We start from the raw sequence: 27,084 nt of genomic DNA on the forward strand, positions 1-27,084 counted from the left end.
GTCCGCGTCGTACAGCAAGCGTGTTGCATTTTTTTTTTCTCGTCCTCCAAATAAGCTGTTGCGTGTATTCAATGGTTCGATATCTACCAAGTCGTGCTCCTGCACAATATGTCTAAATTCCGAATTGGTTTGAAACGTCGATCGTAATCGTGCTCACACGCTTCAGTCACTGGGTAACCTCGACACTCTAACCTCAGGTGTTGTATGTATATTTACTCTTATAACTGCAATGATGAACTGTGAGAAATGACTTTTTCAGATTTCCTTGAGGGAAAATGGTGCACCGGTAAATAAAAAAAAAACGAAAACACCGTCTAGGGGTTTATGAATCCCACCCATCTTTGAAAAGACTTCAAACTTTTTCACCACCGTTTTTAGCGTTTTGACCATTTATATTCACTTTAGTACACGTAATGGAGCCCGTGCACATAATTGGCGGAGGATCGACAGCTAAGTGCCTAACTAGTTTGTGGGGGGTATGAAAGCTAGTGTGATCTCTGGCAAGAATTTCTTCCGGTATTCTAATCCACGCCGTTTAGCGATCGTAGAAATAATCTGCAGTATTTTCACATTTGTTTTTGAATGTCAAACGGATCCATTCGAAAAAATCGAGGATTCTATGTGGCCCTTGAAAGATGTTTCTCATCCTCCTGGAATTTTATCATAGTTGGGACAGAACAAACGAGAGCAATGAGCTATGCAACAATTAGGGATGTTATTGCTAGTCTCTTTTGTAAGTTTTAAAGCAAACAAAAATAAAATCAACCGGTTTTCAACAAGTGGAGCACAATCTCAATAATTTGCAATTACATTTCCTTTGGTAATCTTGTTTTGTGTTATGTTGTTCATAACAAGGTGGAATTTCAAAGTTTTAACCTGCACCAAGACCAATAAATTCGTTCTTTTCCTTCAGGAACGCATGGTTTAGATATTAAACACCCTCGAAATCTTTCCTTCTGCCGTTCACAATTAAAATTTCCATTTCTTCTCATTCCTTTTTGTGTGTGTTTGTTTATCCTTTAGGTGTTGGACAACTGTCTGTTCGTTTTCTTCTTTGGCGTTGCAATTATTTCTCCAATTCTTCCCTCTGTTTCATTCTGAAATCATTCACCACTGGTGATGATGAAGAAGGGAGTAAAGACAGTATCTCTGCAGGCAAATAATCTTGTGCACAAGACAGGGAATCAAATTGAAGTCACCCCTCTTCCGGAATTAGATCACGAGCTACAACCACATTAGTAGCTGTAGTGATAGTGACATAGTTTCAAGTATACGATGCATTGGCACCTCGATTCATTGTCTTCTTTGTTTTTTGCCAATAGGTATTGTACTTGAACTGTTCCACAATGGTAAACCGTAGGAACGCTCTTGCACCAATATATTGAAAGTGATGTCAATTATTCGCTATATTTTGGTTGGATGAGACACCACAGGCGCTGACTGAATTTCGTAACACGCGTTTTTATTGGTGCAACAATTCAATCGAATGCAAAATGATCATTGGCTATATACACAAGTACATCAACCTACGGTGTTACAGGTTCTCAAGACAATCCAAGTAAAATATGTACAAGTGTAGAATCCTCTACTATCGTTTTGGGCATGCCGTTAAAGCAGTCGGCCTAATTAAAAGATACCAAAAATAGTGACACAGTATTTGGTTTACGCTTTGACCAACAAGGATATCGTCTGCTATGCAGCTATGTTCTTTGATTATTCAGTGTTATTTTGTCCTTCAGTTTATAACATTCTTTTTGTAGTTTGTATTTTTAATTAATATTAGACGCATTTAGCTGACGGTAGTTAAATTTGATATCACACATCACTATCAATAATTTTCTCTGAAAGAAAATTCATTTGACCCGCAAATCAAACTTGTACCTCGTAAACATTATCCCAAGATATGTTTTGAAACAAACACCTAATGCCAAATTTATTTCCAACAAGATAGCTATATTTTTAAAAATCGCTTGTTCATTTTAAGACTCAGAGATTCCATACTATCGCTAACAAAGGAACAATTTTTTTTTTAAAAATCGCTTGTTCATTTTAAGACATTTTCATACTATCGCTGACAAAGGAACTTCCTTTCCAAACAAATGAAACGTACCTAACTTCTCGAAACTTGTCGATGTTTATCGGACTTCGCATATACTTAAATATAACAACATTAATATTTTTTCTGATCAAGTTGTATACATTTTTGTTGATGAGATAACGTGGATATATTTTAAGGTTTCCTCCCATTTTCGATAGTCTTAGTAAGTATAGGCTAAATTCGATGTCATATGTTTCAAAGAATGGAAGAAGTTAATGTTTGAGATGCGATGTCATTTATTAATTTGAGGATTGTTAATGTAGAATTAACTTCAAATAAGTGCATCAAAGACCAATATTTATCAGTCTTTACTCTTTTAATCCTTACAGCTTTAGAACCTAACATTTAATCAGCTCAGTATAGTTATTATCATGTTAACGTGCTGTTGACAGACACGCCTTCGTCATCAAAAACAACAACAAAAACATACGTGTCACAACATTAAACTCCTATAGACATTTCGAAGTGGCATTCTTATTTTACTCGTATGGCCAGATATCTTTTTAAAAACATTCACATTTTACCACAAAAGCTAATTCTCTGCTTTTAAACGAACAAACACATAAAGTACGACATTCAGCTTATTCTAGGTGGTCGAAAGTCATATATTTCGTTTTTATCCATAACAGAATCGTGACCTATTATAGTATAATAGATGTTCCAAGCATTCACTTGATATTGATTTAAAAAGTCGCGCGTGAATCTGCGCAGTGAAACCAACAACATATTTATTACGCGGGAAAGCGAGTTTTGCTAAGAAGATATACACAATGACTTACAGACTTTCAGAGGGTGCTATTGAGGTTATACACTTATTTTAATTGCAATATTTAATTTTTTTTTCGCATGTCAGTGCTTGGAGAAAAAAAGATCAAATGGTACAGGTGCTTCACAAAAAGACAGTCATTTTTATCGGTCAAAAGCGAAACTTAAGATATAATATTGTTACACCCTTCCCTACTTAAATTTCTACTTAAATTTATGAAAAGTGAATAAAGCACCTATAAACCATACATAGTTTATAAATTCATGTCATGAGCAATCTCGACACGAACACAATGTGACTTCAAAAATATATATGGTAGCATCCTACGATATCGCGGTTCAATGGTATCGCGGTATTGGAAGTTTTCGGCATTTTTCTGCATGATGCCACCTATCGTGTCCTTATCATATGTACAGCCGATGACAGTACGTTACTAGTTTTGCATCATCAGTTGATGTCGGGATTGCTGGCGAGTACACTATTTTAAAAATGCACTCATAAATATAACTTTTCAAACGTGGCTGTATCCCATGTTCTCAAATAGATTCTATATCTTCCTAAACTCGATATCACCATAACAAATCTGTTAACCAGTTTGTCATCTGATAATGTCCAAGGATGTTAAGCAAAAGTCAGATACATGATTACAATATTTATGGTTCTCATGGAGCTGCATACATGGATTTTGAGGACTAATGGAGTTTGCTATGGACTAGTGTCTTTTGTCCTGTTCGTCCGCTTGACTAATTAATTAAAAAAAAGTTTCGAACCCTGAATGAGATCACAAACAAAAAGGGCTATTTATTGGGAAGATAGAGAACTTTTTGGATATACCAATTACATACTCTACAGCCGGTAAGGATTAACATCTCTGTTCAAATCGGAGTCCAGGCATTTTTAACTGAATCATGTAATACCTCGCACCTTTACAAGTATTGGTCAGTATGCCATGGCATTTGGGTGTTTTAGAGTTTTAGTGGCATACACTGATACAGTAAATGATTTCAGTTGTATGTTAACCAAAATGATTTTGTAATTTCCAGGGTCATTCTCTATGAGACGGCTTTCTTGCATCAAAGATTAAACACAATGTCAGTTGCACAATGATGCAACATGAAATAAACATTGTTGAAGTATATTTATGTAAGATTGCATTTTTGAGTAACATGGCGATACTGTAGCTTTTAACAGTGTTTCCCTTTTTGTTTGATCTGATATTTTGTGAAGCTTATATTGATAATATTGGACTTTTCGTACTAGAAATTGCATAATATTTTAAATATATCAAAATATATATGATTAACCTGAACAATGGAGGCAGATATAGGCCATTTTGTTAGGTGATTTATCTCCCTTTAAGGAAACTCGTCAGATTGGCTATCACAGCTGGGGTCTGTGCAGTCAGCAACGGCATTCATGGAAAAAGGAGTCTTTGAATTTTTTAGCATAAATTGACATCACATATAAAGGCAATTTTTCAAAATGTAGGAGGATATGATACATTTTTAAGGAATAAAAATGATAACATTAGTACAATAATGGTACAGTGGTATTAAAACCATGTTATTTGATCAACACAATGTTTGTTTTTAAAATCATTCAGAATAGCAGATTTTACAATTTATAAATTGTTTATCTAATTAGAAGAACATTTAAGCAAATTTCAAAACAAGTATACTTATCTTAAATTTTAGGATGTCAAACCATAAATTATCTGTTTAAAGTTTTAAAATTAGTAAAATTCCACATGAAGATGAAAATATATAAAATGTGAAATTAATGTTTTGGGTGATGAATTCCATTACCTTTTTGATTGTAAATTCTTGGGGATGCTAAATTTGATTGAGAAATATTTTACAAATGACCAAATACTTTGAAATATGTTCCTTTAATGACAAATAAGAAAAAAATACTAGTGAAAAATTTTGTCATGTATTCTCATAATTATGAACAAATTAGAAACTGAATTGAGGACTGGATAGCACCCTATACTGATTTTATCTTCCAATCGTTAGCAGCTATTTTTTATAAGTGAAACATATCCAAAACATTTACATTTAAATCATTGAACGCTTTTCTTTCAATGCACATTTGACTTTTTATATTCAGATAATCCATGCATGCTCACTCCAATATTTTCTGTCTTATCGTTTTGTTTCTGCCTCATATTTATATTGCAACATGATGGCTGCTTATGTAATAGAACTTTAATTGAACTTGAGTTATATATATCTGTCCTGAGCATGATTATTTTTTTCTTCAATAAAGTCTTATTCTGTTATGTTCCATTCAATAGATATAAAAATTTGTAAACTAGTTTAATCAGATTAGTGCGTAGTGACAAATACACTGAAGAAATATACTTGCAAAGTCCACTAAAATCCTATTTAACTTGTGTTGCTTTCACCTTTAATCCTTTCGGCAACTTTTGATTGGGAACAATTAACTGTCACATTATCCAAGCCATTTATACACGATGATATCAGTATCATAACTCATTCATGTGCATTACTTTGATCTTTGTGAGAAGGCTTATTATTATAACAATGTGTGCTGACAGAGAATTATTTAAAAGGGACTTGATATTAATGGCAGTTTCACCAGGCAAGACATTTTTACATTGTGCAATCTATCTTTTGTAAAGATATAGAAGAAAATGAATCTTAAACCAGCCATGCCTATTTGTATCGTACCGAAAAATAGTGTCTAGTGATAAGCAGGACTAAACCAGTAGAAGTCTGAAATTCATATTGGGCTTGCTTTAGTCTGGGTATCTGAGGTTTTACAACTGCTTAACTGTAACAAAGTAAAAGATTGCAGGTACTTGGAGCATTCCTTCCTAGAAGTTGAGGTGTCGAGTGGGTCAAGCACACCGAGTGGATAGAAGGGTTCCAATTCAAGGGGAGTAACCTAGTTTCCGAAAAGGCCTATAGCTGGAAGAAGACTGTCAGAAAATGCGCTATTACACATCACCAAAAATTTAAGAACCTAAAATGCTGCATTTGTCAGTGATTTAGCATTCCTAATAATTTAGAAGAAAGATTTTAATGGTTAAAAATTGTCTTTCTCATATGTATCATTTGCTCTTTTTTTTTTTTTTACAGAGGATAGTGAAAGGAGAACCCTGTGAAAAACCCACGCTGCAAGTTATTGTAAGTTTTATTGCATTCATTTACACATAGGGTCTGTTCTAGAAATAGGGGTGGAGAATAACTCCATTTGAAAGTATATGGTGAGATTCAGTGTTCTCAACAGGCCCTTACTCATCTCCTCCACAAGTCCTTATACAACTCCTGATTGTAATGCTATCAATCATAATATCGCAATGCTGTGGATGCTGTGACCAAAATTAAACCATTGTAATGCCGTGCTGCTATAGATGCTGTGACCAAAATGAAACCATTGTAATGCCATCTTATTATATCACCACACTGCTATGGATGCTATGACCAAAATGAAACCATTGTAATGCCATTTTATTTTAACACCATACTGCTATGGATGCTTTGACCAAAATGAAAGCATTGTAATGCCATCTTATTATAACACCATACTGCTATGGGTGCTTTGACCAAAATGAAACCATTGTAATGCCTTCTATTAAAACACCGTACTGTATGGATGCTATGACCAAAATGAAACCATTGTAATGCCTTCTATTATAACACTGCACTGCCATGGATGCTGTGACCAAAATTAAACCATTGTAATGCCTTCTATTATAACACTGCACTGCCATGGATGCTGTGACCAAATTTAAACCTTTGTAGTTCAGTTGATGTGTCAGATGTATGACAACATGAGTTGAAAAAAAAACAACAACAAAAAACAAAATGTGAACTCTATTCTATATCTTTAGTTCCATGACAAAATTTAGTGCACATATACCATGAAGTGAAAACACTACATTTTAATATAAACTGAATTATTACTAGAGTTTTACTGCATTCAGAGCTGTTCCACGCCTCTAAACACACCTGCATGCAATCATTGAATTAATCATCTAAGCCATGCTAAGTAAATAATACTATCAGCAATTGTTGACCCCAGCTATAGTATTATTATTATTATTATGATTATTATTTTGTGTGTTTGACTGGTGTTTCATTCATCAAACTTTGTATTAGGTCAATAAAAAGGAGTATTCAGATTCTGTGAATAAAAGCTGGAAAGGACACAATTACGTTGTTTTTTGTACCAATTTGAGTATGTCTATGGGCGGGAGATATGATTGCTGTAGTCATGTGAAATGGAAGAATTTCCAAGAATTATGTAAAGTTGAGAGATAGCATCAAGCCATTGAGCTGCATAGGGTTTGGAACTGGAGTTTGTGCAACTGTACTAGTGGTAAATAAAGTCTACGCATACTTTACAAACTTTTCAATTGTTCAAACTTTTAATTACGTTTTCCAGCTTTACAATAGCAGTTATTGCTATTTTCTTACACCTTACTGAAAACTGGTCAATCTTATGGGAAAAATCAACTGCCTTACTGAGGTGGACTCGTTAGGGTCGGCAGGTCTGTTATAATGCTGTCAGTGGGAGTTGAAGTTCACCTTAAGATGAGACTGCCTTATACTGAAGTATATGGTATGGTACTCCTAACATTGGGGGAGTCTTATACAGCCTTGTAATGGGACTGCATTATAATGAAGTGCATGGTACAGTACTCCTTACATTGGGGAATCCGATTATACCACCTTGTAATTAGACTGCCTTATAATGAAGTACATGGTGTGGTACTCATAACACTGGCAGTCCTATTATACCACCTTGTAATTATATTGCCTTATAATGAAGTACATGGTACAGTACTCCTAACATTGGGTAGTCTTATTATACAGCCTTGTAATTAGACTGCCTTATAATGAAGTGCATGGTACAGTACTCCTTGCATTGGGGGAGTCCTATTATACTGCCTTATAATGAAGTACATTGTATGGTACTCATAACACTGTGGGAGTCCTATTATACCACCTTGTAATTAGACTGCCTTATAATGACATGCATGGTACAGTACTCCTAACAGTGGGGAGTCATATTATACCACATTGTAATGAGACTGCCTTATAATGATATGAAGTACATGGTACAGTACTCCTAACATTGGGGGAGTCTTATTATACCACATTGTAATTAGACTGCCTTATAATGAAGTGCATGGTACAGTACCCCTAACATTTGGGTTGTCCTATTATACTGCCTTATAATGAAGTACATGGTGTGGTACTCATAACACTGTGGCAGTCCTATTATACCACCTTGTAATTAGACTGCCTTATAATGAAATACATGGTTCAGTACTCATAACATTGGGGATTCTTATTATACCACCTTGTAATTAGACTGCCTTATAATGAGGTACATGGTGCAGTACTCCTAACATTGGGGAGTCTTATTATATACCACCTTGTAATTAGACTGCCTTATAATGATATGAAGTGCATGGTACAGTAATCCTAACATTGGGGGAGCCCTGTTAGACTGCCTTATTATGAAGTACATGGTACATTACTCCCTCATTGTAAAGCTTTATATGGGAGTCAAGATTCTACTGCCTTATAATTGTGGCTGTCAGCTGAATTTCACAAGGATTCTTGGAATCGTAAACTTGTGGAAGTCTCCAACTTATATAAGTTTGAGTCCCTCGCTTTCCAAATGATGAAAAGGAAAAGCACATGCTCATTATTTTAATAATATCATGGTAGAATTCTTAACTTTTTATAATCTCGTACTAAAACGAAATATTTTTAACTAAATAGAATGTTATGTTTACATACATTTTTGTTACTGCGTCAACATTACTATATATATAAAATTGTCATTAATTAATTTCAATCCCAAGAATGATGTGTAGTTTTTCTCTACAATTAAAATATCTATTCCATTCCCACCGAAGGAAAGAGGTGTACTTTGAAAATGTTGTGCATATTTGACCTGGAAACCTGGGTGTTTGAGAGAGAGCCCTGTCAAAGAGACCCAGACTGAACTGACATATAATGGAGTACATGGTGTATATATGTATCCCTTATAGTGAGGGACTGCCTTATAACAGGAACCATGTTTATAATAAAGGCCTTATAGTGAGGGACTGCCTTATAACAGAAACCATGTTTAAAATAAAGGGCCTTATAGTGAGGGACTGCCTTATAACAGGAACCATGTTTATAATAAAGGACCTTATAGTGAGGGACTGCCTTATAACAGGAACCATGTTTATAATAAAGGCCTTTTAGTGAGATAGCACTTTACCAAGAACTTCCATGTAGAGTAACTAAACCTTAAATCTAATGAAAGCATGTCGTGCATCTACTGCACTTACAAAATTTGTACTATTTCATTTAAATCAAATTTAAAATTTTTGACCGAAAGCATTGGAAGATTTAATATACACCAGATATTGACAGGATTGATAGTCTTACCAACAACAAAAAACTTTTATTTGATGCAATGCATAAGAAGGAACTGTATTCACATGAGAAAAGATAGTTTTTAAAAAAGGTTGAAATAGTAATTTTTCAACATTGGGGTGGGAGTATTTAGTCAGATGCTGTTTTTTTTTTAAAAAAAAGGTTGATTATGATATGAAAATAACATTTTAGAGTTGTTTATTTAATAGGTAGCTAAAATTTGATGTGTTTTTTCTGTAAACAAATAGTGAAAGACAGCATAGTTTTAAAGAGAAGAACATGTATATGACATCGGTCATTCATTGTGTTTGCATAATGCAAAGAGCCTTCAGGATGGGATTACACAGCTGTTGTTTTACAGGATTTAGTCCAGATATGAAGGTAGGGCTGGCAAATGAATGCATTTGGTTTATTTTTAGGTACAATTTGCTTTTAGAAAATTATGAAGAATCTTGTAATCTTGCATTCTAGAATTCGCTTTATACACGACTTTAAATTTTTCCTTTCCATTGTTATTATTAAGTGCTTGGCAAAACTATTTGTAGCATTTTTTCAAATTTGTATGGAGCAATAACACCTGACTGCGTCATGAACACATGTTTTCTTCTTAGGTTCTAAACAAAGGGCATCAGTGATTATATAGGCATCATTTAAATTGGGGTTCATCAGAGGATTTCTTTCCCCACCATTTTGACCTATAAGCCCAGCAACATTAGCGGGAGTTGTTGATTCTGAAAATGCTCTAACCCACTTCCCCTCCATGTCTTTCCTTTGTTCGATTCTCAGTCTACCTCAATAGTTACAGCAGAATGACTGGGAGAATACAACTTTTTCATGATAAACTTATATTACAGTTGTGAGTTTACAAGAAATTGTTATCTGATATTGAACAGCTATTTGACACTCCAGTTCGTCTTTTCTAGAGTTCTAAGAAGATATCATCGCAAGGTGCTGACCGATACCGCTTACTTCTGTCAGATGGGCAACAGAGCTACTCACGTGAGTCACAGTATGACATATTTTAAATAAAGATGGTAGCCTGGTGGTCTAACATAAAGAGAACCTTGTAATTTAGCTTATATCGGGAAATAAATCCACAAAGCAAACAATCTCACCATTCTCATTGTCAGTAATATTGAAGGCATTAGAATGTAAAACAATTTGATTGAAGACTATATATTTTTTTCTCTGTGCATTATTAGTTACTTTTATGCTCTGTCAGGTGTGAAAGGGATATATAGTATTAGCTTTGTTTGTCTGTCTGTCTGTCCTTACAGCTAGTTTTGCGTTTAAGTCACTAATTTCATGTATTGTACTAAATGGGGAGTGGTCGGACATTCTTGTTCTGGCAACATATTAGATTCTTTGAAACACTTGATATATGCTAGACAAGTTGTCATATCGTGTAGTAACCTTCAACGGCTACCTGAATTCAACATATTGCAATCTAGATTGATCAACCTGATCACCCCTGGGCATGGAACATGTCTTGAGCCATTCAAGTAACTTGGCCATTTGTACAGTTTTCTTTATTTGAGAGGAATTAACAATATTTTATTATTCCTTTCTTCAGACCTCACTGTGAAAACAGGAGTATGTTTACCATATCAGGTGAACTTTGACCTTTTTAATCCACCCTTTTGACTTGGAATTAGTTTTGTAACATTACTTTGTCAGACATAAATTTAGTTTAAATAAGATTTGCTCAAGTCTCTGCAGGGTGCAGCAAAAATTTAATTTTCACTCATCCAGTGTGCAAGTTTCTTTCTTTTGTTTTCTGGACCCAAAAGTTACTAACTGCTTGTGATGAGCTAAAATAAAAATAGAAACCTAAAACTTGTTTTTGTTGAATCCATTATAGTTAGAAGGGAGATGAAGCAGTCTCTTTTCCAACAGTGGCAGTGTTTGTAAGAAGACCCTACCAATCACATGTTACTGTGGTCTTTGTTCACAGTTCAAGAAATGAACTTACAACACTGGTTATAGACCTCTGCTGAATTTTATATTTTCAGTTTAGCATTGAAAGTAGAGTATGGCTTTACTGCTCTGGTAGCCTGGTGGTTAGTGTCCAACTCAGATGCAGAAGTTTGTGGGTTCAATCCCTGGCCGAGTCATACCAAAGACTTGTAAAAAAATGGTACTAGCAGCTGCCTCGCTTGGCGCTCAGCATTGGGAGGTTAGTGTTAGGACTGGTCAGCGTGGTGTCAGGATAATGTGACTGGGTGGGACATAATGCTACATGTCTGCATCACTATAAACTGCTGCATTGCATAGATCATAGTGATATGACTGAAAAATTGTTAAAGCTGCATTAAAAATCCAAATCACACACAGGGTATGGCTTTAACATGGCTTGATTAAGATATGAATACCTTTATATTCTCTCTGTCCATGACCCTTGCTACAAAACCATTTCCAAGTCTTAACAAATATTTTTTATTGTTTGTCAAGTTCTTGGCCTGTCTCTTAAGTTGTTATATTTTAGCCTGTTTCTGAGAAGTTTTGTGGTAAAAAATATAGTTGTCATCAATAAAATAGGTACAAAAGTGCTTATAGAGTGTTTTGTAATTGTCATTATTGTGAAATGACCAAAAGTGAATCATGACCACAAAAATAGCATTTATAGTTCATCATTATTGTTGGAACATCAGTAAACTCCAAAACAAATAGTAAATGTTATTGAGATATCATAACAGGTGATATCTAAAAGCACCAGAATGCTTTCATCAGCTTGTGGTATATCTTGAAATTTTTATTGCTCTATGTATTTTCCAAGGAGAGTGCATAATTGTTATCTGTTTTGATACACTCACCATAAGCTGAAGCATGTTACGATGCCTCTCCATGTGTCACCATTTGGTTTCTGCACATTAACTTTGGGTATGATGACTTTGGTTACGATGACTTATTTCAATCGTTATAGCAGAATTCAGCTTTTATCTTGGTATAAATCTGATTTTCCTGATGTCTATCATTCGGTTTCTTTTAAAAGGTCTGTCTGGCTCATGTTTGGGTGGGGTTGCATGCATTTTTTTTTGTTGTCTTTATTATTGATACTTTCAGATTTTTTTGTTGCTTTATGAGATTTTCAATCAGGATGCAAGAATTTGGATCATATAAAATGTTATTACATTGAAAATTCCCTTGTTTGACTGCTGAGTGAGCCAGACCTTTTACTAATGAAACATAAAACTACTGTCAGAATTTCACGAGGATTCTTGGACTCTTAAACTAGAAAATTTAAGGAGTATTATTGCTGGACCTTTGTTGGATAGCTGTGTACCATATATAGGTCAAGTCAAACTGCAAATACAAAAGATCTCGATGTTCCATTTCCTTGGTCTATGGTTATTCTACTGATTATTTGTAACAAATTGCACAGAACCAGATCTGCCAGTGCTTTATGCAACGGCAGATTTGGGTCTGTGCAGTTGGACTTGACTTAAAAGTGAGTATGTATGGTACTTTGTTTACATCATTAGAGAAATGTTGATGGCTGGTCATCACAATTTCCACTCCTCACTGTCTGTTAAAATGACCACTCCTCACTACCTGTTAAAATTACCACCATATTGACAGTTGCCTAGGGATCAAAAGCCATGAACTAAAGTCCATTACTTCTGTGATATCACTTCATGTCTTCCTTCTATTATTGTATATAATATTTGGTTTAAAATGTGTATACAAGTGTCATAATTGAAATGGTGTTTATTTCATTTTTGGTCCAGCTCTCATAGTAGAATGAAAAGACGAGTGGGCAGACAAGATATCTCCATACTTTGTGCCAAATTATCATTGTACTTCAGAGCCATATTTACAATGGGATAGGGAACAGTGTCGTGATTTCTTGAACCCAAAAGAAAAGGGGCAAGTAAAAAAATGTCAGAATTTATTGCAAATAACATTGAAGTTAGGATTATTGTCCATTTCAGATGCCATGCTTGCCACCCAGATGAATGAATTAATGGAGACAGGTGAAATGGATGACTTGTGTGTAGTATCAGTTTTAAAACACTTGTGCAACACCATTCAACAGAATCGGTAAGCAGACATAAAGCTTCTGTGCATCATCAAATCACACTGCTTGTCATGAAAGTTTTTCTTCTAAGGATGGGTGGGAATGGGGTCTGGTTCATTCATGTTTTGAGACAGTTAAAGCATATCAACGTGGAATATAAATTTTTAAAGCGCATTCTGTTGTTCGGATTGTCACGATTTTTCAAATATTCATATATGGATATGCACTCCATTTATATCGCTTGGATGGGGGCCAATAAGGAGACTTGGAAGCAAATAGTGGTTACATCAAGTTTGATTTACCATAAAGTTGAAGATGTGCTTCCTGATACGAGTGCGTTTAATCTGGAAGCTTCAGCATAATTGTGGATATTTTCTATTATTCTTTTCCCAAGGTAGAAACCTATAGTAAAATGATGGCAAATTTTGAGATGATGTTGATGATAATGTCTTCAACGTACCATGAAATCCTGAGCTCTCCATCTTTGAAAGCTGCCCTGACTGTTGGGCTCACAAAGTCTTCACTCAGATAAGCAGAAAACCTGTACATTTGCATTGTGTAGATTTGATACAGTTCTTGGACATGTGCATTTTGCCTTGTCCCTCATTTACAGTCCTATAATTATTTTACATCCTTTTCCACTTCTGCGGTTTATTTAAAACATAGAATCAACAGTCAAGCTTAAGTATTGAAGAAAATGAAAGCATAATTTTGTCTTTGCTGTATTTGACATTACTGTCCCCACTGGTGTCAGTAATGAGATCCTGTGTACAAGTTTGAAAGTCATATGTTGATTATATTGTCTGAACAGCTATGCCTAAAGTCAGATTTTTAAACAGTAAGGCCTGTAGTCAGATTTTTAAACAGCTAGGCCTAAAGTCAGATTTTTAAAAATCTTACCAGTCGTGCTAATTTTCACACTTTTAACCCCCATCTTATTGACTGTCCATCCATGAATGGGATCAAAGTACAATGAAACTTCATCCCAGTTTATGATATATTGTCGGCAAAATCATCTCTTTTGGCCTTCACAAATTTACCAAATGATTTTATTTTCTCCAAATCTTCTGGACAACACTGGGTCATCGATATCCATGCACGAAGCACATTAAAAATTGTTCCATTGTTTCAGTATATTTTCAAAGTTGCAGTGAATACCTGTGAAAAGGAACCAAAGTTAGCTTCCTATGTTGGCCAACATTGTAATATATATATTTACAAAAAACAACAAAGGAAAAACTATACAAAATAATCTGCACACTTACTAGAATCCAAAGTCAGCTTCGGAGGTCGGTTTGCTTTGTAATAAAATAACCTTTTTAAAAAATCAACATACTTAAAAGAATGCAGTCGGCTTCCGAGTTAAGCTTGCTTTTTATTAAATATAACCTTTGTATTTGATATCCTTTTAGTAAGTTCAAACAATGAGTTTATTGCTCACTGCCAGTTGTGTTTGTTCACCACCCAGGCATCTGTTTGCTTGACATCTGTATGTAGTTATACAAATGGGCATTGATGTCCATGGGTAAATAGTATAAACAGCAATAACTTGCTTTAATAATACTTTCTGTAACCCATGCTAGCAAAAAGATTATCATTTGAACTCAGGTGAATGTATTGTCAAATAATGATTTTTATTTGTGAGATACTGTCATATAGTTAACCTGGATATAATACAATCTTGGTTATTTTGCACCTAACACCATAGCATGCATGAATGTCAGATACCTGTTGGTTATAAACAGATAATAAAATGAGCCATTTTGTACCCATTTACCATATACATCTTTTCTGCCAGTGCGTGTCAAGGCAGCACTCAACTTTGTTTGGAAGTTGACAATTCTTTTGACTGTGCTGCAGATATGTGTACTTTCTCAGTACCAAGCATAGATCCAACTGTTCCAGTAAATAACTTACCATAATCCCAAAGTTATTTTCCCAAATGACAACCCTTTGATTGTGCTGCATCCTTAAATAGATTTCACAAACTGTATCATCAAACTGTGACTTACAGAGCTCAAGCTCTGTATCTAAATAAGCCTCCACATATGACAGTGAGGCCATAGAATGGGAGTCAGATGATATTGACAAAGACTAGACCATGACAATTTGCTTAGTGGTGATGGACTATTTCAGAACTTTATCGGACAATAAAGATGAATTCTTGGACTTTGTACCAGATGATATTAGGTAGCGACATTTATAGGATACTGTGAATTTTAAAAAATGCAGACCTAACTTCAGGTTTGTACACGTTTAATACAATTTCCCTTTGATCGGGTACCAGTGTTACCAGTCATTAGGATCAGTGGGTACCTGAAATATTGACAGCTTTACTGGTAGTAAAGCAAATTTTATCATTATGTGCAGGCTCATAGGTTAATTTTCAGTAAAGGTAGACAAGCTTGCTGTATTTACTGAGACACAATAAGATAATTAAAAAAAGTTCCTGTCCCAGAAATTACGATGAAACTTTTTTCACCCAGATCATGTCCAAAGACTTGAGAAACGAAATAAATGTGTGGCTTTAAGAAAATCACTTGCTTTGATTTAAAATCCCCATACCAGATAAGGCCTAATTTTTTACACACAAACCCAATCCAGAGAAAATTAAATGGTTGGCCCTTTTTACTTGTAATTTTTTACACACAAAATAGATGGGAAAAGTCTTTTGATTGGAAAATAAATTATAATCTTGCCAAGACTATGCTTTCCATGTTATTTGTTTCCAAATAAATTTCATCGTAATTTTATTCCATCTTATTATGTTTGTTACTCAGAAAATGCCAAACGAAAATACAGTAATACCTCGAACATTTGCGAGGTTAGGTTCCGGAACCAGTTGCGGATCAGGAGGAATCGTGAATGTTTGGTACGAGTCACTAAAAATGCTAATAAATGCTTATTTCTAGGGTTTAACCCTAAATATGACCCAAATCATGCTCCCAAAGCAATTTAATTTCATTTAAAAGTTAGCTTAATACGTTACCCTTAAAAAGTGAAATAAATGGTTGACGTAAAAAGAGTACAGTATCGCCTAATGGGTATTTGCCACACTAGCGCATTTACAGTACGGTACATGTATACATGTACTAATATTACCCCTATACTAATTTATTGGCTGCCGTTTTCTTTTGCACTCACATTAAGGTAAAACCAAGTAACGAATGGGACTCTAAACTTAATGACTGACGTTTTCTTTGTCATTGTCAGGAAGGTAAACTAGGTAACCTTCATATGTCATAGAAGTCATATAACGAAGGTACAATTAAATAAAATAAAGAAAATATGTACGTAGAGGGTACCAATAAAAATTTCATGAATTCGCGAATCCAGAAACGCAAATGCACGAGGTATTACTGTAATTATCATGGATAAACACCTATTTTTATTTACCATTGACAATAGTATAGGTGTGTCAAAATTGAGAATACTAGGTCATGGGTACTTTCAGTATAGTCTTTACACATGTGGGCAATATTTACTTCAGTATGACTGTTGATATAATATAGAATTCTGTTTTCTTTTCCATCAAATGGTAACATAGTGTCACAGTAGCATTTACTGAAAGTTTTCATGTTAACTATGTAAGCATCCTGCCGCATACTGTGTTAAGCTTCTTTTTACTATGTAACTCAAATCATTGTTCATTTGTATTGCTGCTTTCAGGTGACCTGTAAGGCACGGAAGCTTAAATTGAAAGTAGAATTTGTGTGTAAATTTCAGACGTGTCTTGGTCTTGCTAGAAGTAAAAGTGATTGCCAAAGGCTCAGAGGTGCAACAGAGACTTGGGAATCCACAACCCTACAAGCCAGGGGAGACAACTAGCAGTGGTAAGGATAGCAATTCATTGTAAATTTTATTCCTGATTTTGTATACTGAATTGAACATGTTAGCATGAAATATTACTAAACTTTTAAAAACACAAAACATGGTAGCATGCCAGTTAATTTGCTGATTGATATCGGTTGCAAGTTTATTTTTTAAAAGGTCTGATCTGTCTGTGAAAAGAATGTCCAGATTTTCCAAGTCTGTTTTTTGTTGTGTCCCACAATATTTTTGGGACATATAGTGCTATTCTGTTTTCATCTGGTTAAATTTTGCATTAAGATTCTGACAAAGAGTGGTTCCACAAGGACAATCCTGTTAAAAATATTGTCGTAATTTTTTTAAAATGCTCCAAGCTGCACTACAGCAGCTTAATCCTGCCCTTTATCAGTATAGTCTACTTAAGTTATGAGTTGTACAAGTAATATGTATATTTTCTCCCCTTTGACCTCAACATTCCCAATTAAAAAAAAGGAGCTAGGTTGCAGATGCTGATGTTAGGAAAAGAACAGTCTTTGTTCTGTGCTTTTACTTCTTAGCTCCCACCCACCCACCCCCAAGAGAGAAAGAATTTATAAAAATGAAAAATCTCTGTTCATTTCAGGATTTTTATTGGGAAGGTTGAAACATTTTTCCATGTTGGATTGTGAAATTGAAGAAGAGATTAAAGGTTACATCTGGTTGAAAGATAGCAAGAAGCCATTGAGCTCCATGGGGTTTGCAACTCTTGTTTCTGAAACTGTTGGAAATTATTATGGTGTAAGCGTTTTTACTGGAACAGAAAGTTCTGCCTCAGATCACACTTCTGAACTTTTTAATGGATGTTTTCAAAGTTGACAATAGCAGGACAAGATATTTTGTTGCACTTTACTGAAAATTGGTCAAACTGGTGGTGGTGGTGGGTTTCCAACCGACCTACTGAGGTCTTGTTAGGGTTAGTAGGTCTGCTATACTTGCAGAGATGATGTTGTCATTTAAAAAAACTTGTCTTAGCCTGTAAATGGTTTATAAAAATGGTACTCTTCTGACAGCTATCATGATTATTCTCTCTACTTCTCTAGAAAGGAATGCCAAAGTGACATGAATTTTTTTACTAAAATAGTTTTTTTTATGATATTTAGTTGGTCCTGAATGGATGGTGGGATATTTGTGCAGTGACTTCTGATGTAGCTGGCCCTGATTGACTTGCTGGATCAACGTTTATCATAAAAATTGTTATAACTATTCACCATAGCTGATGGTTGTACTGACATTTGGTGTTTGTAGTCAGAATTGTCAAAATTCGTAATTTCTGCTGCTGTTTTTCTTTCTTGTTATGAATCTTGTGTTCTTTGTTTTTCATTCTATATAACAGAAGATAGCTAAAATTTCACTAAATTGATGCCAATTTTCTGGCAGATCTAATGATAGAACTTCATGCTTTAGGTATAAGACTTCCAAATTTCCAACTGTGGGAATCTAGGACTTCAAGAAATGAAAAATTAATTGAAATATTGCACAGCAGTTTTAGAATGAGCATTTGGAAATGTGCTTGCCTGAGTAGTAATTAACTTGCTCACTGCAGATGGAATTAGGACGACTGTAGTGGTAAAATGAAAAGTAAAATAACGTCCCGTTTTCTTTTTCAGCAGCAGCTCCTGAGAAACCAGAAATTACAACAAATGCAGCCAGTACGTATATCATACAAATAGGAGGGACAAAAGAAAAACAAATTATCTCCATTATTTTTACATGTAATATTTTGGATTACATTTAAATATGTGGTTTGCTGTAGATCTCTTGGAAAATTCAACATTTTCCAATCACTAATTAGCTTAGCTGTGTTCTCTGAAATGAAACAAGCTAATTAACAGAGAGTGTTAGGTATCTGTGAACATTTCATGAATGTTTGGGACAAGAATGACTTGGAAAGTCTGCTGCAGATGACAAGACATATTTTTATAATATAAGAATGGTTTCAGAAAATCAAAACATGAATCAGTTGAAATGTCAGAAAAGAGATAAGACAGTGTTTGCCCTATATGAGTTTGATGCATCTTAAATTATTTGTATTTCCAGAAGCATCTCACCAACCCTTGCCAAGACCAAGTCCGAGCGTGTACAGTAAGCGTAAGTACTGTGGATTCAAATTTATTTGCAAAGAACCATTTGATATATATTTTGTGGAATCATCATCATCAGTCCCATAGTCTGGTAGACCGTTGGGGCACTGCATACGACCGAACAACCAGCTTCCTCTATTCCTTTCAGTTTTCTGTCTTTCTCAGTGAGTTGCTCAATTTCAAGCCTGTCCACTCCCGAACGTTGTCTTCCCACCTCTTTTTTTGCCTTCCTCTCTTTCTTCTTGTACATTGCCTTGTAGGATTGTCTTGGCAAGTCCAGATGATTGTGAGACATGCCCATACCACTGCAGTTTCTGTTTTTTCACTATGATCAGGATGTCATCGTGAGGCCCAATGGCTTGTCTTATCCTTTGCCATATTTCTTCAGTGGTGATATGGTCTTTGTATGTGACACTGAGGATCTTTCGGAAACATCTCATCTCTATGGCCTGTATCCTTTTCTCTAAGTCAGTTGTTATGGTCCATGATTCGCAGGCATAAAGAAATATGGAGATCACCAGTGAGTGCATCCATCTGACCTTTGAACTGAGTGCGATATTATTGTTCTTTCAGATTGGCTTTAGTTTTGTCTGTGCAATCCTGGAGAGTACTTCAGGCTTTGATCCTTCATCTGTTACAGTTGTCCCCAAATACTTGAAGCTGTGGACTGTTTCTAGCTTCATATCTTGGACCCTGATATCAGTGCTGATGCCCTTGGTGTTGTTGGTCATCATTTTGGTCTTCTCTGCACTGATTTCCATGCCATAGGCTGCAGAGGTTTTGTTGAGGCTCTCTACTAAGCTTGCTAATTCTTGCTCATTTCCTGCTAGTCCATCAATGTCGTTGGCAAAACTTAAGTTGGTGATTGTTCTGCCTCCAATGCTGACCGTCCCTTCATGCTTTTCAAGTGTGTCAGCCATGATTCTCTCCAGAAAGATGATGAATAGTGTGTGTGAGAGCAGACAGTCTTGTCTGACTCTGACTGTCGTTTTGAACCAGACCCCTATGCTGCCATTGAAATGTACTGCACTGGTAGCCTTGTCATAGAGGTGCTCTATCACTGTGATGAGGTTTGCATTGATGTTGTACAGTCTCATGGTCGCCCACAAGGCTGCATGCCCTACCCTGTCAAATGCCTTCTTGAAATCCATGAAGAGGTGGTACAGATCTTGCTGGTGTTGGAGTTACTTCTTACCCAATCTCGTGAGGTTGAAGATCTGCTCTTTTGTGCGTGCCCTGCTCTGAAACCCTGCCTAACCCTAACCCTAACCCTGTGGCTCTAGTCTTTTCAGCAGTATCCTTAACATGACTTTGCTTGGATGGCTTATAAGACTGATTTGACTGTAGTTTTGACATTGTTGCAAGTTGCCTTTCTTGGAGAGGGTGGTCATCAGTGATTGGGTTCACGGTGATTGCCATACTCCTGTTTGCCAGATCTTATTGCAGATCTTTATGAGGGTGCTAATCATTGCTTCACCCCCAGCTTGGATTAGTTCTGCTGGGATGTTGTCCACTCCTGCTGACTAACTCTTTTTCAACGATCTCACGGCAGCTTCTACTTATTCATGTAGGATAGGGTGGTTGTTGTTTTTAGTTGCTGGAGGGATGTTCAGTACCTCTGGATCTATTGTGGCTCGGTGGTTGTAAGGTTCTGCACAGTACTTCGTCCATCTTTCCAAATTATCTTTTTCTTCTGTGAGGCAGTTTCTGGCTTTGTCTTATTAGGAATTAACCTGTCATAGTTTTGTGCTTGTTCGAACTTGGACCAGTTGGTATGCTTTCCTGCTGTTGTTCCTTTTAAAGTTTCCCTCATTGTCTTTGGACTATTCTATCCAGTTCTCTTTTGCTTTTTTCATGCTTTTCTTGACTTCCCGATTGACTGCCTTGTACTGCTCTGCCCCTTCGGTATCGTTCTTTTCTTCAGTTCCCTCCTCTCGTCATGCAGGTTCAGGACCTCAGCTGTGACCCAGGGCTTCTTGACTGGCCGATGTCTACCAATGATCTCGCTGGCTGTTTAGTCATTGCTGTATTGAAGGTGGTGATCAAGATGTCCATGTCAGTATTGTCAGTACTGAGGATGGTGAGCAGTGCAAATTTCCCACCAGTTAGTGCTCTGACGGCTTTTGCTACTTTGGGATCCTTCAATTTCTCAAGATCAAATTTTATTCTTGTGTGGGCTGTCTTTCTTGATGTTCTTTAGATGTAACCTGATGGTCATCATTCCATTTTGTGGAATGCATGATTTATAAATACCCGCCAAGATGTGTCTTTGCCATCAGTGCAGTTTGTCTGATAAGTATATTCCTAAATATATGTAATGATTCAACAATGAAAATTTTAGCTCATAAAAAAGTAATATTGTGTGATCTAATTCTATTTCATGGACCTATTAAATGCATCATGAGCTTGCTTAGGGCTGTTCCAGTAAAACATATATCCCCTGGGGGAAGGCACTTTCAAATTCAACTAACCCACAACAGAAGCAATTTTAAAAAAATTAGGATCCACTGTCAGATATGTTTGAATTGAAAAACACTGCCCTTGACAGAAGCGTATTTTTTTAACATCATTTCTGGCTGTGGGCAGTAGTAGTGACTTTAATATTGGGTTGGGAACAGAAGCGATTTAAATGACAGCTGGCTGGAGGTAATCTACTGAATTCTTATAGAACATACAATCTACTGCATATTTTTATTTGTATTCATTCATAATAATCAATCTTTTGTCCTTTTGTTTGTTAGCCATATATGTCACAGATACTGTGAAATCACAAATTTTCATGGTGGCTTATTATTTGTATGTCATTGATCAGTCCCTTAATACCTACTAATTTAATATCCATGAATACAGATTTTATAATAGGGATTTCTATTCTAATACAAAAATTATAAATTTGTTTACTAAAGTGATCACCATGTAGACCTTTTAATATCATCAATTTCTAACGAAAAAGTCATCATCAGTTTGTACAAATGGATTTTTCATGGTGAGCATATGAGACGGAGAAGTTTTAATCAATCCTGCATCATATGCTGCCAGAAAGTTGACATTTTAGCTCACTTAAAGTTTCTCTAACAGTGTCCATTGTTCCAACTAGAACTGTTATAACTTATTCAGGCTATATTCACCAATATCTGGAGATATGCATCTGTAATGAACATTTGTAAAAAGTATGAGAATGCATCATTATTTTTCAGTGATGCATTTGAATTGAGCAACAACCAGAATCAGCAAACCAAGAAATAACATTATTCACATCTCTTAGGCAGTACAGTGTATACCGTAATCATAATCTGCCAAATTATTTTCTAGTCATACTGATTCAGTGGACATAATCACCAGAATGGACAGAACCAGACCAGAACAGATATAACTAGAAGGTTGAAATCAGTTTGATACATCTTTTAAGTAGCTAAATTCACATTGGTTTAGTTAACTGTACACCCTTTGTCTTCCCTTTGATGTAATTTCTTACTGCGGGGCCCTGAGTGGCCGAGTGGTCTAAAGCACTCTCCATTATGGCTCACTGTCATTTCACCTCTGTCTGCGTGGGTTTGAGTCTTAGATTCGGCCAATGTGGGTGTGTGAGAAAACTTGCCAGCAGCTTCTCGAGGGTTGGTGGTTCTTTCTGGGGATTTCCTGGGTTCTTCCTCCACCATTAATACTGGCCACCATGTATAGCCTATCGTGTGCTGAAAAATGGCGTTAAACCCTACAACAACAACATAATTTCTTACTGAAGCTGAGAAAATAATGTTGCACACATAAAAAAGAGACACACTTCTACTCATTGTTTTTATTATAATTCTCCATTCCAGGCTGTTCTTTTGATCTTGGGCCCCACCCCCACCCCACACATACTGTTTGTCTTGTTTATGATATGTATCTAAATTTGTCACTTACTTTTCCTACTACTCTACTAATTGTCCTTGAATATGCACTTCCATGTGAAATGCAATGGGGAGACTAAATCCAAGATTGAAAACCTCTACATTTCTGGATGTATTCTGCTTGGATTCTGTGTTTTTACACAAAACTCGAGAACTCAGGACTCGCTGTACTAATTCAGTTCACACTGTAAACCTGTGTAAACACCATGATATTAAAATTCAATAACTTAAAAATTTTGAATGCTCATGATCAAATTTGTATCAGTATAGACACATCTATGATGACAGCTTTTGTAAAAAGAAAACCATAACAGCTGCACCATTTTCTGGACCTATGCAAATTTGAAGTATGTGCTTTCAATACATCAAAGAATCCGCTGCTGATTTCAGTAACGAGTCTTCCAAACCCAGGTCGGTAAAGGGACAGAAATTGTGTTAATATAACAATGTCCCTCACTTTTATCAGTTACAAGTAGGACAAACTCTCTAAAGATTATTTTTACTAAAATCTTACTTTCACCATCAACTGCTCCAGTGGCCTAGTGGTTATAGCGCGTCTGCCTCAGTTACAGGAGGTCATGGGTTCGATCCCCGGCCAAGTCATACCAAAGACTTACAAAAATGGTACTAACAGCTGCCTTGCTTGGCGCACAGCATTAAGAGGTTAGTGTTAGGACTGGTCGGCCTGGTGTCAGTAAATGTGACTGGGTGGAACATCATGCGGCATGATGCCCCAGTGCTAGACATCACTATAAACTGCCACATTGCAGACATTGTAGCGATATGACTGAACATTTTTTAAAGTTACGTTAAAAATCTAAATCACGTCACATCACATCACTTTCATCATCAACCAATCAAGGACAGTCAAACCCATATATACGCTATTTCATCTTCACTGATTTATAGTATGGTTCTCATTCTTTCATATTTTTTGTAATGTTGAGTCCTTCAACAACTCTGTGGTGGTAAGCTCTTTTCGACCATGCTGACTGGACACACTGTAAGATAATGTTCAAGTAACAGAAATACCATGGGATAACCAGAGACCAATAAAATTAAATAAAATAGTCATGTTATCTCCCCTGCAGGGATGCTGCCAGTATTTCAGGATTTACTTGTAAATTTTGTGTGTGTGTAATCTCCATTGAGGAAGTGGTGGCAGGAGGAATAGGAATAGCCATTGTTAAATATCTCCCTAACACTTAAATATCTGTCACTCTTTCTTACTGTTCCATTCTGTTAAGGGTCTGCTGAAATCAGAATACTCAAAGAGATGTCATCTCTAGTTGTATAGTGATTATTACTGTGATGTCATTGGGCATGGTCATGTGGTTGTGGTGGGGTCTTGGTTGGGATGGCATAAAGACCATAGGCTTACTCCATATTTGACAGCTAATTATGATTTTGTCAAAAGAATTAAAAAAAATTCTAAGAATTCAGTTGCACTCCGATTATATACTTCCATAGTCAATGAACAAAATTGATGTGTTTATTTTGGAGCCATGTTCCTATATCACATTCAAGATTTGAATATACCAAAGGTGACATTTCTAAAGTTGCATTCTAAATTACTATCATGGCTACTTCAAATGTTATTTAATGTGAGACTTTAATGCCAGAACTCATAGCTTCAGTGATTTTGGGGTTAAAAAAATTTCTTCGCAAACAACTCAACTTGGTACAGATTACATTGTTTTTTAATGATACTGTGAGAATTCTTAATGTGTGAAAATTGCAAAAGAAACGAACATCAGATCAGAAAATTAGTACCACTGTGAAAATACTGATAGGAATATGCAGAAAAAATGATTATTTAAATGGAATATGTGGTGACAATACGAGTGCTGGTTCTACATCTTTGCAAAATACATCGTGTACAAACCATTCTGTTGTTTCTAACAACACTGTAATATGGCAATAATTTCTTGACACATTAAGTTGACCCACTTTTTACTTTAGTCCCTTGCTAATTAATAGTTTTAGATTTTACAACAAAACTAAGTGCGTTTTACCTTTTGACAATAATACATGATTACAAATATTTAGAATGCAAGAAAATAGAAGTTACAATTTTATTAAAAGTGCTGGTACCAGTAAACCTATAGGCAATGGTAATAAAAGAATCAGGATGAACAGATTAATAGTGTAGTAAAGCATCCATATATCAGAATGACATCAGGCATTTTTTCATCAATTTAATCATTAATGACACTGCTTCAGAATGTTGTGTACTAGATAATAGTAATCCAATTCGTAATACAAATACCAAATGATGGCTTGGAACTAAGTGCCAAAAAGTCTGCAGAAAATATCACCATGATTAAAATATACATAGGAAGAACCGAACACAAACAAGACAAATTTTATCCATCATTGCTTTGAATTTACACAGATCAGTCAGTCTTTTATTTTAATGTCATTTAATTTTTCCACAAAGAGAGCATGGACTTCATTGGTAATATATCTGCATGATATGAAAGCTTGTCTCATTATTCTTTTGATGCCATGGTGGTTCTGCCAACTAGAGATCAGGTGCATGTAATTATGTTATATGGGGATTCTCTTATGTTCCCTATGAACTTTAATCTGAATATATGATCCTACTCCTCTGTGTACGAATATTATTCTGTGCTGTGAACTCCTTTCATTGCCTGCTGTCTGAAACGCTTATGCATAACTAGCTTGAACAAGTTACTGTTCTTTATGGTTGTGCAATTTTCAACATCTCACAGGTATGGCTTCATGGGTATTCTCTCTTGGATATCTCTTTTCCAAAAAGAAATGTTTTCCAGAGGTCTCGCTAGAATTTTAAAACTAGGAGTCCAGGACTCCCATTTTGGTAAAAATAGTCCCACCAGCAAAAGTTGCATCCCCTTCCAGAAAAACTATGCAAATTATAAGAACTATTGGTTGCCATTGAGTTTAATTTCTACATTCTTTATAACAGTGACATAGCTCTTGTTTGTCCATCAGAGTGAGTCTGAATTTTGTCAATCCAAGGAAGGCCTTATTTCAGAGCACTAAGCTAGGCATCAAACACTTTCTTACACTTGGCTACTGTCCCATTCAAACTGTCAGTTCTAGCAACTTTAGTACTCTTCTGAATCTTGTTACAGTCTTCATCAGTTTGCCATTGAACCCCAAAATACTCATTCAAATCTTAGTCTCAACATGTCATCATTCCAATGTCATGTACACTGCTTTTTCCGCTATATTCAGTAATGAACATAATAATGAAAGCTAAAGTTGTTTATTTGATGTACTGTTATAAATGATCACATGTACATCTGTGGTCTTTCTGCCTCTGAATTGAAGCATTGTAAATATATTTTCCCACCCAGCTGCCAGTCAAAGGCTTTGATCTTGCCGCCCAGCTATTGCAGCATGTTCCTTTGATGTATTCATATTTTTGACATGTACATTTGGGGGTGCTTTCAGCCTCATGACCCAGTTTTCACATTTTGATAAGTTTTGCCACCCAGAAAAAAATTCTTGTGACCTCCAGAATGTCCTTCCGACCCTGATTTGGGTTGCAACCTATGGGTTGGGAACCACTGGACTAACCAAACACTGATGAAACTTTGTACGTTGATGCATTGTAACAAGTAGTATATTGCAGTAAGACATGTTTTGTTTTCTTCACATAGTGATTTGGTTGATAGCTTAGACTCATAACGATCGGGTTTTGCATTCTATACAAAGCTTTTAACTCCCATAGCGTCAACATTAATTGTCTGTGGCATATTTCTACCCATATATTGAGAAATAGTCAGATTTTCATGATGTTTGAATGATTGTAAATTTTTTGTGTACTTTTGGGACATTGTTCTTTGTAATGCAAACTAAAAATAATAGCTCTTCAAATTGAAAAAAGAACCGCAACACACTTGATTCTCCACTCCAATTAATTTCGGATTAAAATATGACTTTAATTTCTGATTTAACTGATTTAACTAAATTATGATCATC

At 35.7% G+C, this 27,084-nt stretch overlaps 1 protein-coding gene across 3 annotated transcripts in view; it reads left to right on the plus strand.

Annotated features, from left to right (window-relative positions):
* The first annotated feature begins 2,774 nt into the window (after positions 1–2,774).
* The window catches only part of LOC149779772 (replication protein A 70 kDa DNA-binding subunit-like), a 70,885-nt gene continuing 46,575 nt past the window's right edge, over positions 2,775–27,084 (plus strand). For 2 of the 3 annotated variants that reach the window (XM_089940630.1, XM_089940631.1), the window contains exons 1-7: positions 2,775–2,901; positions 5,969–6,016; positions 10,198–10,273; positions 13,207–13,315; positions 17,019–17,125; positions 18,749–18,790; positions 19,179–19,229. In XM_089940630.1, the coding sequence (XP_089796756.1) occupies positions 2,869–2,901; positions 5,969–6,016; positions 10,198–10,273; positions 13,207–13,315; positions 17,019–17,125; positions 18,749–18,790; positions 19,179–19,229 (466 nt within the window). In that variant the 5' untranslated portion in view covers positions 2,775–2,868. The remainder of the gene's footprint in view (positions 2,902–5,968; positions 6,017–10,197; positions 10,274–13,206; positions 13,316–17,018; positions 17,126–18,748; positions 18,791–19,178; positions 19,230–27,084) is intronic. The other variant, XM_089940632.1, reaches the window with a different exon arrangement.

The sequence above is a fragment of the Sinohyriopsis cumingii genome, chromosome 17 (genome assembly GCF_028554795.1).
Source record: "Sinohyriopsis cumingii isolate HCF-2022 chromosome 17, ASM2855479v2, whole genome shotgun sequence".
Taxonomy (NCBI): domain Eukaryota; kingdom Metazoa; phylum Mollusca; class Bivalvia; order Unionida; family Unionidae; genus Sinohyriopsis; species Sinohyriopsis cumingii.